A 17,011-nucleotide genomic window follows, 5' to 3' on the forward strand; every position below is an offset into this window, starting at 1 on the left:
AAATAAATGTCTAAAACTCCAGCCTGATCTCACAAGGAAACGTAACTATTTTATGTTTTGTTAGTTTAGTGGCTAATTCGTACAAACTTGTACTAGTTCAGTTGTACGAAAGGGTACGAATTTAAAAAGGACGCGTGGCACCCAAACCCACCCTTAAACCTAACCGTCATTGGGGGATGAGCAAATCGTACTAAATTGTATCAATAAGATCTTACGAATTCATACGAATTAGCCACTAAATCAAAAGGTTACAAATTGCTGTGAGATTATGTCGAAAATACCTATAAATCAGACCTAAATGTTGCATGTGTATATATACGCGAATAAAAATATATTTAATTTTAAACAAGAAGTGGGCAAAAATATAGTCAACATTTTGAGACAATATAAACAATCAGCTGGTTGTGATTGCATAATCTATATAATCTGGACATACGAAATGACTATATATATATAATAATTTAGCAAACATATATATTATATACGATACACAGACACCAATAAAAATAAGGTAAATTAAAAACAGTGAATTATCCATTTTATATCTGTTTATATTCTAAAATAATATTTTAAAAATAACAAAAAATGACCTAATAAATAATTTAAATCATTTTAATTAAATAATTAAAAATAAATAATTAAACAATAAAATAATTTCATTTATACTTAACATATTTAGACAGACAAACAGAAAAAAAACATATACAAAAACCCAATAATAAGAACTAAATAAATTATTTAATTTATTCATATAAATTATTAAAAACTATTTTAAAAATATTAGATAATTATTAGGTTAATATATATTATAAGGTTAATAATATAAACTTTTATATATATAAATAAGTTATTTCTTAAGGGGGCTAATAATATTGACCTTAAAATAGTTTTTAATTAAAAAATATTTAAAATAGTTTAAAATTAAAAAACTGCTTTCATACTAGCCAAACTAAAAGAAATAATATTTTCTTTTTGAGGAAAAAAAAATAGGAAATACTGTGAAAATTACTGATATAAATATTTGATAAATATTTGAAAAGAATAAAAAATGTCACCGGACTTTAATATTCAATAAATACATTTTATTTAATTAACATACACACATATAAACCCATTTGTATATTCATTAATATAAAACAAAATTAATTACCACATAACACAAAAGTGTACTTAAATCAACTATTTATATATTTAACAGAAAAAAAACAGCTGTCACAATCTGCATTTGATGAGTGTTAATTATGTACTGCTATATTTCTGGAGATCATCAAATATGTCCCAGGATGTTTTTTTGTTTGTTGCAGTTTTTGCGAATCCACCAGAGAACACGCTAATCCGCCTGCTGTTCTCACAAAAATCCACCATAGACCGCTGTCGACTGACTGACTGACGAAAAGAAGAAAAGCCCTTGTGGTAGCTTGATTTTTTAGCATGTTCTCAGATTTTACCGCATTCTCACCGTGTTATTTACTTGTTTATTTTATTTTTTGGCTTTAGTTTTTGTTTTACCCACTTTCTGGAACCGTTCTTTGTTGGACTCGAACCCCGTCATTGCAGTCAACTTCTCGCCACTGGATAAACTGGTACCAGTGGAAAAGTCATCCAAATGGAGGTAAGTGGTGAGCCACTTCTTGTTAAAGACAAAATTTAGGCATGTGTACTTCTGGCTACATAATTTGCGCTCTCCAGAAATGTATATAGGGATACGTTTTCAGAATCAATCTATGTTGGTTAAAGCGTAGTTTTGAGGTGTTGATGTTCTCACCCGGTCGAGTCTTTTTTCCATGAACTCCACCAGCACTTTGACAGCATCCATGTTGACTCCCATGTACTCGATGGAGCCCTGCTGGACTTTAGGCATCAGCAGGACGTCCAGACATGGAAGCGGCAGGTTCCCCAGAAGGTTCACCGTGTGGCTGTAAAACATGTTCAGATCTGATTTACTTTCCTTTAACAAATCAACTAATTAGTTGGGACGGAGATCCCAGTGGATCTGCTCTAATTAGTTACCAATCTTTACAAATCAGAGCAAGATGGTTGAGAATCTGTGCCAGTGTGTCACTGTGTCAAACTATTTGACCTGAAACATGATATTTCAATGAAGAGTTGAAAAATGTATTTATAATTTTATATTAAAATATGGATAGATAGGCAGCGTGGTGGCGCAGTGGAAAGCACTGTCACCTCACAGCAAGAAGGTCACTGGTTCGAGGCTCGGCTGGGTCAGTTGGCATTTCTGTTTGGAGTTTGCATGTTCTCCCCGTGTTGGCGTGAGGTTCATAAAATCACACAGACTGAAGACTTTTGAACATGTGAAACTGCCGAATGTTTTCGGTAAGTGTTTTGTTTAGGAGTAAGGTTGGTGTAAAGCAGGCATGTCCAAACTCGATCCTGGAGGGCCGGTGTCCTGCAAAGTTTAGTTTCAACCCCAATCAGACACACCTGGGCTAGCTAATCAAGCTCTTACTGGGCTTTCTAGAAACATCCTTGCAGGTGTGTTGGGGCAAGTTGGAGCTAAAATCTGCAGGACACCGGCCCTCCAGGACAGAGTTTGGACACCCCTGGTGTAAAGGAACAAAATATACAGTCTGAACAGTATAAAACCCATTGGCCTCTGAAGTCTGAAGCACATGGTGCAAATGCATTAAGGATGTGTCCGAATCAACTTTTGCTATTTTAAGGAGGGATTAATATAGTTTTTGTGTACTTGTGCTTATTCTCTTAATGAGTTATGAGTGTGTTTTGAGTCTAATGTGCATCAAACCAACCAGAGTCTCATCTACCATTCCCTTTAAGAGTCAGTTGCATCGGGCCATGGCACAGTTGCTATTTACATAATGAAATTTGTAAGTGGAAAAACTGAATGCTTTACTAGTGAGAAAACAGTTAAACAGACTATCTGCAGCGCGAGGATAAAGAATGAGACTCCATTCAGCCTCTTTACTTTCTCTTTACTTGACTTTTACTCTTTACTTTACTTTAGTAGATAACAGTGTTGTACTGGAATTTAGACCAGCTTTCAGTTGGTCAATGGCGCGGTCTATTTCAGTTCCTCAAAATAGCAACGCACCAACAATGTGCCTTAACACACCTCTTTTAAAGACCAGCACACCCATGAGTCCACAAAGTGGTGCAAATGGATTTACTATTTAAACAACATTGCGTAAAATGTGAAATTAGAGTTACGCTGGTCTGAAAATAGCAACAAAACCAAACACGTCTCGCACCTTATTGCGCCGGGTGTATGATAAGTCACATGTCTATGAAAAGTCCCTATAAAACATGAAAACCCAACATACGTGGTCTACGAGGACACACAATTCCCACATTCACGTGGTTTACAAGGTATGTATGATAGGGCTCATTATGTCTATGAAAAGTCCCCATAAAACATGAAAAACCCCCAACATAAGTGGTTTATGAGGACACACAATTTACATATTCGCATGGTTTAAGAGGACACACAGTTGTATAATGACTTGTGTATGACCAAAGTCCCTTTAGGGCAAGTCACTTCACTCAGCGGGCATCTTTAAAACGCCCCTCGGGCAGTATGCTCAGGCATTCTGTTTGAATAGGGAAACATCAAATTCTCCAAAACTACTTGACAAGCTTACAATTTTATTTCATATTACGAATAACCAATAAAATTAAACAACAACTGTGTCTTTAGTTTAATTTCTAAATGTTTGTATCACACAAAATCTGCAGAAACTCACATCTGGTCTGATCCTCTCTGAGGATTGTCATTCTATAGTGATCGCTAATTGGCTTCTGTACTAGAAGGTGGGCTTTATTCACCATATAACGATCGCTGATTGGGTCATGTACTAGAAGGCAGGGCTTCATTCGCCATATAGACAGTTACACTTTTCCACATTAAAAAGTATACGAGTGACATGTCTTGTGTACTCTATAGTCTTTGGTATGACCTAGGTGATAAGGTGGTTTACGAGGACATACCTTATGTCCTCATAATTCAAAAAGCTTAACAATCACACATAACAAGGTCTTTTGATATTCAGTTTTTGGGTTAAAGCGTTTTTTTACAGTATAAAATACATTATGTCTATGGAGAGTCCTCATAAACCACATATACAAGTATTTGTGTGTGTGTCTGTGCACCTGTGCATCTCCTCTGTTAACTCTTCTCCCTCTGCGCCGCTCATGATGTGTGCACAGTATGTGTGAAGTCTGTGTGTGCGTCTATGTGTGTGTGTGTGCGTGTGCACCTGTGCATCTCCTCTGTTCGCTCCTCTCCCTCTGCGCTGCTCATGATGCAGTGTCTCAGTATGGCTCCCAGATGTCTGTATGTGGCTGCTTCCTCCTGCATCACACATACACCAGCACAACACACCAAAACAGCACAGGTCCCATGAAAGCACATTAGATCAGCTTCACTAATTAAACACAGTTATATACACTGGGAGAACGGATCTAATTGCTGCGGGTGTGTAACGCTTATTCAGCGACCTTTCGGAGATTATGAGGATATTAAAAATAACTTACACACTTATAACAATATTTAAGATAACAACTTGCACAGATATATTAGAAATGCCTTTCAAGTATTTTTGCCATCTCAGTTTTACTAGGTTACTAACTGAAACATCTGAGAGACTTTTTTTTAAACAAATATTTTTGATGCTTGTGTAACATTTTTAATTTTGATGAGTGATGTCACTTGTTTCAATTTTGCATGCTGTTGTTACTTATTATGGAAGAAATAAATCTATATAGCCTCATGAAATTAGATATAATAATGGATATCAGCCAACAACAAAACAATTTATACTCTATATACAATAAAGACATTTATAAATATAATTTATAATATTCCTATTTAAAATAAATGCTGTTCTTTTGAAATTCTGAACATGAATAATAAAGACAGTATCATAGTTTTCACAAGCAGTTTTTCCTGTTGTGGAAATGTAGAATTACAGTGCATCCGGAAGGTATTCAGCTTCACTTTTTCCCAATTTTTTCATGTCACAGCCTTATTCCAAAATTGATTAAATTAATTTATTTTCTTAAAATTCTACACACAATACCCCATAATGACAATGTGAAAAAAGATTTGTTGAAATTGTTGCAAATTTATTAAAAATAAAAAACCTGTAAAATCACATGTACATAAGTATTCACAGCCTTTGCTCAATAATTTGTTGATGCACCTTTTACAGCAATTACAGCCTCAAGTCTTTTTGAATATGATGCCACAAGCTTGGCACACCTGCCTTTGAGAATTTTTGCCCATTCCTCTTTGCAGTACCTCTCAAGCTCTATCAGGTTGGATAGAAAGTGACAGTGTACAGCCATTTTCATATCTCTCCAGAGATGTTCAATAGGATTTAGGTCTGGGCTTTGGCTGGGCCACTTAAGGACATTCACCAAGTTGTTGTGAAGCCACTCAATTAATATTTTGGTGGGGTGGTGTGCTTTGGGTCATTGTCCTGCTGGAAGATGAACTGTCGCCCCAGTATGAGGTCAAGAGCACTGAAGAGAACCTGAAGCAGGTTTTCATTCAGAATGTCTCTGTACATTGTTGCATTCATCTTTCCCTCAATCCTGACTAGTCTTACAGTTACTGCTGCTGAAAAACATCCCCACAGCATGATGCTGCCACCACCATGCTTCACTGTAGGGATGATATTAGCCTCCTGATGAGCGGTGGCTGGTTTTTCTCCAAACGTAATGCCTGGCATTCACTCCAAAGAGTTCAATTTTAATCTCTTCAGACCAGAGAATTTTGTTTCTTATGGTCTGAGAGTCCTTCAGATGCCTTTTGGCAAATTCTAGGCAGGAAGTGTCTTCATCTGGCCACTATGCCATACAGGCCTGATTGGTGGATTGGTGATGGTTGACCTTCTGTAAGGTTCTCCGCTCTCTACAGAAGATCGCTGGAGTTCAGACAGAGTGACCATCGGGTTATTGATCACCTCCCTGACTAAGGCCCTTCTCCCCCGATCACTCAGCTTAGATGGCCGGCCAGCTCTAGGAAGAGTCCTGGTGGTACCAAACATCTTCCACTTACGGATGATGGAGACCACTGTGCTCATTGGAACTTTCAGAGCAGCAGAAATTTTTCTGTAACCTTCCCCAGCCTTGTGCCTCGAGACAATCCTGTCTCGGAGGTCTACGGACAATTCCTTTGCCTTCATGCTTGTTTTGTGCTTCTGTCAACCCTGGGACCTTATATAGACAGGTGTATGGCTCTTCAAATCATGTCCAATCAACTGAATTCACCACAGGTGAACTCAATTAAGCTGCTGAAACATCTCAAGAATGATCAGTGGTAACAGAATGTACCTGAGCTCAATTTAGAGCTTCACGGCAAAGGCTGTGAATACTTCTGCACATGTGATTTTTCAGGTTTTTTATTTTTAATTAATTTGCAACAATTTCAAAAAATCTTTTTTCACATTGACATTATGGGGTGTTGTGTGTAGAATTTTGAGGAAATAAATTAATTTATTCCATTTTGAAATAAGGCTGTAACATAAAAAAAAGTAAAAAAAAAAAAGTGAAGCGCTATGAATACTTTCCGGATGCACTGTATACACAAACCTATAGTTTAAACTTTGATCTAGATTTTACTTTCTTATTGTGGATTTGGATTGTGATTTTAGTTTAAATTGTGTGTTTGTACTATGTGTTTATAATCAATAAATATTAATATATGAGCAAACTTTAATATCAACACTGCTTAAAGTTATCCTGTTGTTGTCATAACATTGCCATACAACAAAATATATTACTTAAATGCGTCGTCAACCCCAGTCTCACCTCGTCCACATGGCGTCGGTTGGAATCAAATGTAACATTGAAGAGGATCTTGAGGATCTCCATGGCTCTCTCGGTCTCCTGTCTGCCCAGCGGGGGCAGCTCTGAGCAGTCGTCGAACCCGGCCCGTGCCACCTCATACATGTCCGGCCAGCAGAGCCCGAAGGTGGCGTCCAGAGCCTCGGACAGCAGACTGACCCCACGCAGCTCGTGTGCCAGCTGAGCCCGTACGTCCACACGCAGGGCGGTGATCAGGAACGTGAGGCGCAGATCGAAGAAGCGCACGTCGTGGTTCCACAGTGGTTCCCGGCACTGTTTCAGCCGCTCCGCCAAACCCACCATCAGCTGCAGGTCAGCTCCGGCCTCCTGCGCCGATTCGCTGTTGAACACGATGTTGCATAAGCACTTCAAAGCCTCCACGATCACCTAAGTGGGCCATATGGAAAAAATATCAGTAAATATCAGTAAAATATCAATAAAGGGTTCACCTTTATTGGACAAAACCAAAGTTGGGCAAAGTTACTTTTGAAATTAATGGATTACAATATTACTCCTAAGAGTTACTCCCCAAAAAAGCAACTAGCTGTGTTACTTAGTTACTTTTTAAGGTAAGTAAAGCATTACGATACTTTTGAGTTACTTTTGTGTTACTTTTTACCTGGCTAAGGCTTGATCTCTTTCAGAACTTGCAGGAGTTTTTTTCTTCTTGTTTTTTAATAGACAAGCTCTGCAATTAACAAACCACTGTATAACCCAGGGGTTTTCAAACTTTTAAGGTACTTTATGATATGTAGCCATATGGCAACAACGTCCAACAGTGGATCCAACTTAGAAATTTCTAATTTAGAATTTTCCTTATAATTAATAATTTTGTTGGTTGAAATGATTTAATTGGTGTTGCAGTCTTATAAGCTTTAACACAGAGTTTATAAATGACACCTTATACATGCTTTCCAACAACTCATATTCCAACAGCTTTTATTAATTCCATTCTTTTTTGCTGAAAATTATTAAAAACAAACCTAATGTTGTATTATCATGTATACAACATACAGTAAATATAAATATTTTATCCAGTACATATTATAACAAATAAATAACAAGTCTAGTATATCCAGATGCATCAGAATAATGTAGCTATTAGCTAACAATAATTATAAATTATACTATTTACAGTACTATACTACATGCTAACTTGAATCTCCATCACTGCTCTTATCAAATATCCAGTCTGCATCATTCTCATGGTCACTAAAACCCATCTCATCCTCACTTTCATCTGCAGGAAAAAACTGTTTTGTCCTTTTCTTGTTTCACTTACCATAGAACATGGTGGGGCTCGCTAATACACTGTTCCCTGTATTCGTATCTAATCAAAAGTAGTACTGCCATTAAAATTGGATGTCATCCATAATGCAAATGCCATTACCATACAACTAATCAACATTATATTACTAGTATTCATGTTGTTATTGTTACAACTTAAAAGTTCACAGCTGACCTTGCTAGCTAGCAACACATACATTTGATTGATTTACAAACAAACTAATTTGATAACTTTTTTCAGTTGTGAACATGTCTTCATAACTTACTGGAGGTGATGTTTCAGAGTTTTTTGTGGATCTGACATGATTTGATTTTTATTGCAAATTTACATTTGCATTCAGCAACTACTCACAATAAATGCCAGTCTGTCAGAAGTCATGCCACTGAAAAACACAACATGTCATGTGACTTAACCAAAGCACATCATTGGCTACACTAAGGTCTTCTCTTTCCAACAAAAAAATTCAATGTTGGTCTTAAAGAAACAGTGGCAGGGAAATGAAGATAAATATCATGTTGCCATATGGCAACATCATGCGGTAGAGGGTTAATTAGGGTTGGAACCTTAATAATGTACCACAATAGGATAATGTTATCTTCTGAGAACTTCCTGACCCCAGAACAACACATGCCATATTTACAGATTAATGAAAGTTTGAAGTGATGTGTTTATTACTTTTGTCCTTGTGTTATTAGTATAGTAAAATCCCTGCCCATTGAGACAATCCACTTTTTCTTTTTTCAATGCGTTCAAAATAATGAGAATACTTCCATTGCAGAAATGTAAGGCTCTGCCATCCTTATTTCTGTCTGTTCCCTATTGTTTTAGTTAATTAAACTTAAAAGTAACTCAAATATTTAATTTTTTTAAAAGTAATGCATTACTTTACTCGTTATTTAAGATGTACTCACACTAGGCTATCCGGACCATGCCTGTGTGCGTTTGACCCCCATTTCCCGGCTCATTTGACAAGTGTGAGTGCTCCGTACCTTGCCTGGGCGCGGTTCGGTTGGCTGGCACTGGCCCGGTTGGAAGAGGTGTGTCAGAACACGGTTCAGTTGTGCCAAACTGAAGACGTGACGTCACTTTTAAGGGACTGTTTCATATGGATTTATTAATCATTCTTACTTTTCAATAAACGCGAACTGTCATAGTTTATCAAAGATACACTCGCTGCACGTCAGCTGCACCTCCTAATACGTGCAGCAGGAAGACTTTTATGATAATCTGTGAGGGTCAAGTGCTAGATCTGTTCCACAAAATGTTTGACTGCATGTCACTGCATCCCAAACAACTAAAAATAATATAAAACGATATGATTAAAGCAATGTCTACTGTGCTGAGCGAGAGCACTTCTCTTCCTGTTAAACTGAAGTCGGGCGAGAGGGGAGGGAGAAAAAATCGTGCCTCAGCACGGTTTAATGCAACCCTGCCTAGTGTGAGTACACCCTTTGAAAAGTAATATTATTACGTAACTCGTATTGCCCCTAACACTGGACAGGACAGTAGATATTACAAACAGAAAGTGAGGACAGCAGAGAGAGGGGAACAGGATCGGTAAAGGACCTCGAGCTGGGAATTGAACTCAGGTCACCATGAACACTTTAGTGCTATGTTTTGATGCACTTAACAACTCAGCTATTGCACCAACACAAATATATCTATTAGATATACAGTACTGTGCAAAAGTCTTAGTCCATTAGTATTTTCAACAAAAAAGGTTTAAAGTAACTACGGCTCCAGAGGTGTAGTTGCAAGTGCACAAGTTGGTGATGCAGTTTGCGAATGTTTGTTGGAACGAGGGATTTGGAAAACGCCAAATCAACAAACTATGTTTGTAACGACGCAACTTGCGACCTTAGTTGGCTAACGATGGTTTTGGGAAACGCACCCCAGGTCGGTTTTTATGTATGGCGGGGCTTTTTTTTTTGCACATGACTCCCTCGGAGCAAACAAACACTAAGAGGGGCATGGTTAAAAAATAATGTGCCTGAAGCCGTCAAACAGACATCAGAGACGGACCACCACTCCAAATGCAGAAGCTCAGAGTTTGACAGAAGATTACTAATACTAACTTATTTTTTTCAGTGTATTAACTTGCATGGATGAATTGTTCACCAAAAGAATAACAACGTGCGCTAGCAAAATAAACATCACACATGTTGATTTAACACACTTTTTACCAATTTTTCATAACAAATAGTAAGTAAATCAGAAGCAATAAATGATTTAATTGCAGTGAAAGCCATACATGTGCAATTGATTGAACATGAACTATTGTGCAATACAACGATAGTTCTGATAAAGCGGAGACATTTTAATCATTCATGATCAAATATTGTCATTATAGCACATCCTTACCTCTAGATCCGGGATCTCTGGCGTGATGCCTTCACCTTGCCCGAGCCCCGCATGTCGGATCAGGATCTGCATGGCATGGCGGGTGGCAAACGGAGCCAGGCTCTTCTTGTCCCGGGACAGGATGCGAATGGTCTCCAGGCAGGCCAGCTGGCAGGACGGCTGGAGGTCTCTCTCCAAAAAGCTCAACACTAACTCACCCAGACGCTGAGAAATGAGAATCGAGAGAAAAATATGGTGGAAACCATTTTTACCATTAGTTTACATGCCCACATTTCTCAACTGGTTGTGTTTCAATGCACAGTATAAAAAAGGCTTAGCCACATATATGTTTAGTAAACTTTCACTACTTAAGGATGACTTAGTACTAGGCCCACATATTATCTCTGCGCACAGAAATCCGCAGATTTTTAGCCCATCATCGAGTCTATTTATTTAATTGTGTAAATGTGTTTAAATTTATATTTATTCAGTTTCTAAATTAATTTCAGTAATATTATTGACTAATATGAAAATGTTCAGTTGATTTATTTAGAATACAGTGTGTAAAGTAATATTTTCTGTCCTTTAGCAGATATATTATACACTCTAAAAAACGTTGGGTTATTTATTTAACCCAATGGTTGAGTTAAAAATATTTGGTGCTTTGTTGGGTTATTTTAAACCTTTTATTGGGTTATTATTTAATAACTCAACCAGTTGGGTTACAATTTTGAAATTTCAACAGTCAACTGATTGATCTGACACAGAACCGCTGTAATAATATGCGTACGTGATGCTGCTCTTGCGTTATAAAGTTTATGCAAGCTCTAATGCAGTAATATTGTTATTTTTTTTTAATCAAATTGCCTCCTCGTGTCGTGTTTTTTTATATCTGTTTCACCTGGACTTTTAATTATTGATGATACAAGCGTGCGCGCTTCATAGCCGATCTATATGCGGATAAAAACGCTTTCTCTACCTCCGTGTTCATCTCTACAGTTGTTTTGGAGGAAATGATACACGTATTTGAGATATTCCGCCGTTAATATCGTCTTTAGGACCCAGCAGAGACATCAAACCGGAGTCGCGTCCAGTCTTGTTGAAGGTATGTTATGTTGTCTAAAAACACTGTCCTTTCGCTAGAAAACTATATTGTAACAATTAAATACTAATATAGACACAAATATATGCTACATTTTGTTCAGGAAGTTGCTAGTTTTCCCAAGAAGTACGGAATCTGAGCATTATATTATTATTGGTTATTAATCGCCGCTAGAGGGCGCTGAATGGATCGCAACGTGAGAAAGTTATCCTGGACGAGCAGAGCAGAAGCTTGCTACATCATCTTTTATCAGAAGAGGATTCATGATCCATTTCAAGGTACTTGATTATTAACAATTGAAAGGTAAATGGTATTATTACTGTTTGTGTGTACTATATTGAAGGCCCTGAAAATTGCATTTTCCCTACATCTTATACTAACATACAGGGATGAAACCACAACCCTGATAATGTTAGATGCTAATATTAATGTTTAATCGGTTATATATGTCATACAACAATTAAATATAAGCTTAAAAAATTATACATATAAGAATTGTAACATCTGCTAGCTTTGTATAATAATAGTAGTAATGTATGCTAATAAACAATAATACAAAGCCCTTAAACATACACTGTCCTTGCCCAGTTTTCAATTCAGGTGATGCTGTGACCACTCAACTGATAAATGTTGTCTGTCAGCTCATGTTAATATGTGGTTAATTTTATTTTTTGCTTGTTTGTTCATTGTAGGTTGCTCTGGACAGAGCGGGCTTTAATCTTCCTTGATAATCTTGTTGAGAAAGGTGAGATGATGTAAAAATGCACAGATACACACACTTAAGCAGTATCATATGTTGTAAAGGTGTCTTTACATCACCATATGTCTTAAAATCAAATGATACATTTGTAATTCTTCTGTAAATGCATTTATACTTCTCTGAACAGCACTGGTAGTGTGTAAAGACACAAATGTCTCTTTCAAAAGTGTTTCTGTGCCTTATTTCAGTGTGAATTTGGTATTAGACTGTATCAGGCATGAGGCCACAGGTAATTACATGACTGATTTAGAGTCTAAGCACAGTTCAGAAATTTCAGAACTCCACTCCTGGAACATTTGACCAAATTGAGATATTACAGACATTAACCTATTTATATTAATTATTGCGTTATGACTGTTATTTCAGTAGAAATCTGTGATCAAGAGTTTGGCTCTTGTTTCTGAAGTTTCTGAGCATGAGAATTAAGCACACTGATGAACATCAATGCACAATTGACCATGTAAAATGGACCTTATTTGCCCACCAAATTTGCAAATGTGATGCACCTTAACAACTCACATAAAAGACTAATCCTGCAGCTAAAAGTGCACATTTTTATACTTTTTTTTTCTCTTTATCTGTTTAAGGTACCCCTGGAGATGACCACTTACAGCCTTCCAGTTATCTTTTCTCCATTGCTAAACTGGGTAAATACATGATTTTTGTTGTTATTTGGTCCGGCGTACATGTGCAAGTTTAAAATTTCTGTTTTAAGGTTGGAGCGAACATCATTTGGTATATGGAGGAGTAGGTAACTAAACCATTCTTGGTGTGAAATTCCATAGCATTTTTTCCTCTGTTAAAGTCAGTGGGGACGATCAAGTTTTTGATTTGCTTTGTCCTTTAAGTTATCATCTGTGGTCAGCAGAAAAAATAAAATAAAAAAATCAACAACTTGAGGGTGAGTAAATGATGAATACACCCAAAAATCGGTGAAACCCCCCATATTCAGCAGCAGAGGCGAATCCATCATGTTCTGGAGCTGGGTCAGTTGGCATTGCTGTGTGAAGTTTGCATGTCCCTCACAGTCTAAACGCATGCAGGATAGGTAAATTTAATAAACTAAATTGGCCGTAGTGTATGGGTGTTTCCCTGATTTTTGGGTGTATTCATCATTTACTCACCCTCAAGTAGTTGATTGATTTTTGTTTATTTTTTATTTATTTCTGCTGACCACAAATGATAACTTTAAAGGACAAAGCAAATGAAAAACTTAATAGTCCACTCCCGACTGACTTCAACAGAAGACAAAAACGCTATGGCATTTCACTATGGACCAAGAATGGTTTAGTTACCTATATTGTTCAAAATATCATGTTTTGTGTTCATCTGAGGAGAGATTTAGAACAAGGGGAGGGTGAATTACTGATGACAGAATTTCCATTTTTGTGTAAAATATCCCTTCAATAAATCCAGTGTACTGTTTGCATGGCATGGATTTAAGTGCTGTTTTTGTTTATTTATTTTTAGATTGCTCAGGACAGGTATTTTATACCCACACACCAAACAAACTTTTTGAGGTTTGGGGAGATGCATCACTGTGGACCCTCTCGTATTGCAAAAAAAAGAAGAGAGCCTTGGATCTACCAGTTCAAGCAGACATTTCATCTGGCGAGACAATCCTGCATAACAGCTCTGTTTTAATCCCAATTTATAGCATTTCACCTTTGATATGAGGGGCTTGTTTTGAGTTTAATTATTGTGTTTTTTTCTCTTTGATATAAAGACAGCCTTGGAGATCCCGCTTTGGAGATGTCGCTTTAACAACTCAGCCAGCTATCATTTCTTCACTGCCATACAGATTGTGCAGCAAGATGGTTCGGCCCTCATACCAGGAGGAAAAACAAGAATTTGTTGATTTGCGACTTCTAGGTGCATTATTTATGACAATAAATGCTGGACATTATTTAATTCATGTGTGTATACTTGTATTTCGTTCAGTACTTAGAGGAGGAGGAGCAACAGAGACAGAACCCTCTTATCCTGCTGCTTGGGGATGAACTAGACTGCTCTCAGGCGTTTGTTATTGTGAAAGATGTGGCACTAAATTCATGGATTTCAATAAAGCTTTGCCAATGTAATAAAAGCGGTGTATTTTTTATTTTCATATAAAGATGGCTACTACTATAATAATAATAATAATAATAATAAATTATTATTATTTAGGGGTTAAGCCACTTTTTGGCAAAATAACCCAACAAATTAGTTATTTTTATAACCCAAATTGTTGGGTTAACCTTATCAACCCAATGGATTGGGTTACAATAACCCAACAGAAGGTCGGTGCCAAATTGACCCATCTATGGGTTACCTGTTGGGTTATTATTAACCCAACTTTTTTAAGTGAGTACGAGACTTGCTTTGTTTTATCAAATATGTGGATCTAATTAGTATTTACACTGTAAACATTAAATAAAAGTTAAAAAGCTATTATTTTTTATTTCATATATTAAGTTTTTAGATATGAAATCATTCAGCATAAATCCACAGATTTTTTTTAAACAAAATTCTGCGCAAAAATAGCAAAAAGTGTCTGCAGATTCTTATTAGTATTTGAAAACATAAAAATAAAAAAATATGAACTTTAATAAAAATATATAAAATATAATATATATATATTAAAAAAAGATTAATACAATAAAATTTTGGTGATTTAAAAAAAAACGTATTGATAGAAACGAGTTTTAGGCGCATAACACTTGGTTAATGAAAATTACATTATTCAACAATTGTTTTTACTTTTTAATCAACATTTACAAAACATTGTTTAAATTTTAATACAAATGAATGGAAACTTGCCAACACACCTTTCAAACTGAGGTCTGAAGAAAATGTCATAGACAAAAATCCATTGAAATACTTTTCTAAAAATGCCATTAAATACGTATTAGTTGTAAAGAATTACTTATCCATAATAAATTTCAGCTATCTAATTAATTTTTGAATAATTTCAAAACAAGTATAGTGTTATGCAATAATAATAATAATAATAATAATAATAATAATAATAATAATAATAATAATAATAATAATAATAATAGTTATATAATAATCCATTTAAATTATGTTACAAAATGTTTGGATATACTATACCAATTTGACCAATATATTAAAATATATATATATTGGTATATTTAATTTTATATATTGTTATAATATATTTTAATATTATGTTATAATATATATATATATATATTGTGGTCGATAATTTAAAATGGCCAAAATTATATTTACATTTTAATTAATAAAAAAAGACGAATGCAAGAAATTCCCATAATAATCATTCATGGCTGATCAGGTACAAATACAGCTTTATATTGTGATAAAATAATGATTCTTTTGGTCCAAATGGATTTAAAAAGTGAAAAAGTAACAACAAAAATACACTAAATATAAATGCCTCTTGACCAGTCTACGGATCACAATCCACCAGCTGAGAAACACACTTACTGGGCATCTAATAAGGGTTGTGCTCATGCAATTCAATGTGTTTACAAACATACACTTTGTATACGTCTTTTTATACTTGAGTAGCATTACTGTGTGCCATTTTTATGCCATTCGTATAGCAATTTAATTAAAGTTGCTGAAACAGACTGCTGGACAGCTGAATATATACGAGGCACGAGTGGCAGATTGACTGACAGCTCTTCAAATTCTGCCTGACAGTGTTTCAGTGTGTTCCAGTCCAACTGTGAACTGTCCTTTCCTGACCCAAACAAGCTTTATATTTGTTATTTACAGTCTATATAAAATGGTCTTTTAACTTTCTTTGTAAAATTGTTATATAAGTGGTCACACTTTACAATAAAGTTTCATTAGTTAATGTATTAATTAATGTGACCTAATAATTAACAATACTTTTACAGCATTTATTAATCATAGTTCAAAAGTACCATTGCATTATTAAGTTCCAAATGCAACAATGAACAACTTCTTTATTACAATTACATCTTCTCTATTACAATTAATTAATGTTATCAAACATGAATAAATACAGTAATGAATGTATTGTTCATTGTGTGTTCCATTAACTAACATTACTAATGCAATCCTATTGTAAATTGTTACCAATACATTTAGTAAATAATTAATTATCCAAAAAGATTTTTTTAGTAAAGTTCAGGCATTTTTTTTTATTTTAAGATATTATTTTAAAAGTGTTTACCATATTAGAATCTATACCAGACGTTTAGAGCATATATATTTAATTTTAAACACATACAGTATATTAGTTCTAGACAAAGATTAATTGTGATTAATTGAATACAAAATAAAAGTTTGTTTTGATATAATATATATGTGTGTGTTATAATATATTTATTACATATATGTGATACACACACACACACACACACACACACACACACACACACACACACACACACACACACATAAAACTATACAAAACCAGTTGGTTACATATTTACATTTATATATATAATTTGTATCCTAAATATATATATTTTATGTCTAAATATAAATAAACAACTTCTCAAATATATGCATGTGTGTATTTACATACTAAAAATAGAGTACATACACTCAATTAAGGTTAAAATTTTTTTTTTATTATGGATGTGATTAATTTTTACCCAGCACTAATATATGTATAATTGATGCAAAGTATATTTCTTAGTTTTTTATTTTATTTATATATATATATATATATATATATATATATATATATATATAT

The 17,011-nt window shown here is 35.1% G+C and overlaps 1 protein-coding gene across 1 annotated transcript in view; it reads right to left on the reverse strand.

The window, feature by feature from the left end:
- ric8a (RIC8 guanine nucleotide exchange factor A) overlaps nucleotides 1-17,011 on the reverse strand; it is a 29,458-nt gene that overhangs the window by 5,333 nt on the left and 7,114 nt on the right. The window contains exons 3-6 of the mRNA XM_056452310.1: nucleotides 10,475-10,678; nucleotides 6,790-7,212; nucleotides 4,233-4,327; nucleotides 1,766-1,916 (exon numbers count right to left, since the gene is read on the reverse strand). Coding sequence (XP_056308285.1) covers nucleotides 1,766-1,916; nucleotides 4,233-4,327; nucleotides 6,790-7,212; nucleotides 10,475-10,678 — 873 coding nt within the window. The remainder of the gene's footprint in view (nucleotides 1-1,765; nucleotides 1,917-4,232; nucleotides 4,328-6,789; nucleotides 7,213-10,474; nucleotides 10,679-17,011) is intronic.

This window comes from Danio aesculapii, chromosome 25 (genome assembly GCF_903798145.1).
Source record: "Danio aesculapii chromosome 25, fDanAes4.1, whole genome shotgun sequence".
Taxonomy (NCBI): domain Eukaryota; kingdom Metazoa; phylum Chordata; class Actinopteri; order Cypriniformes; family Danionidae; genus Danio; species Danio aesculapii.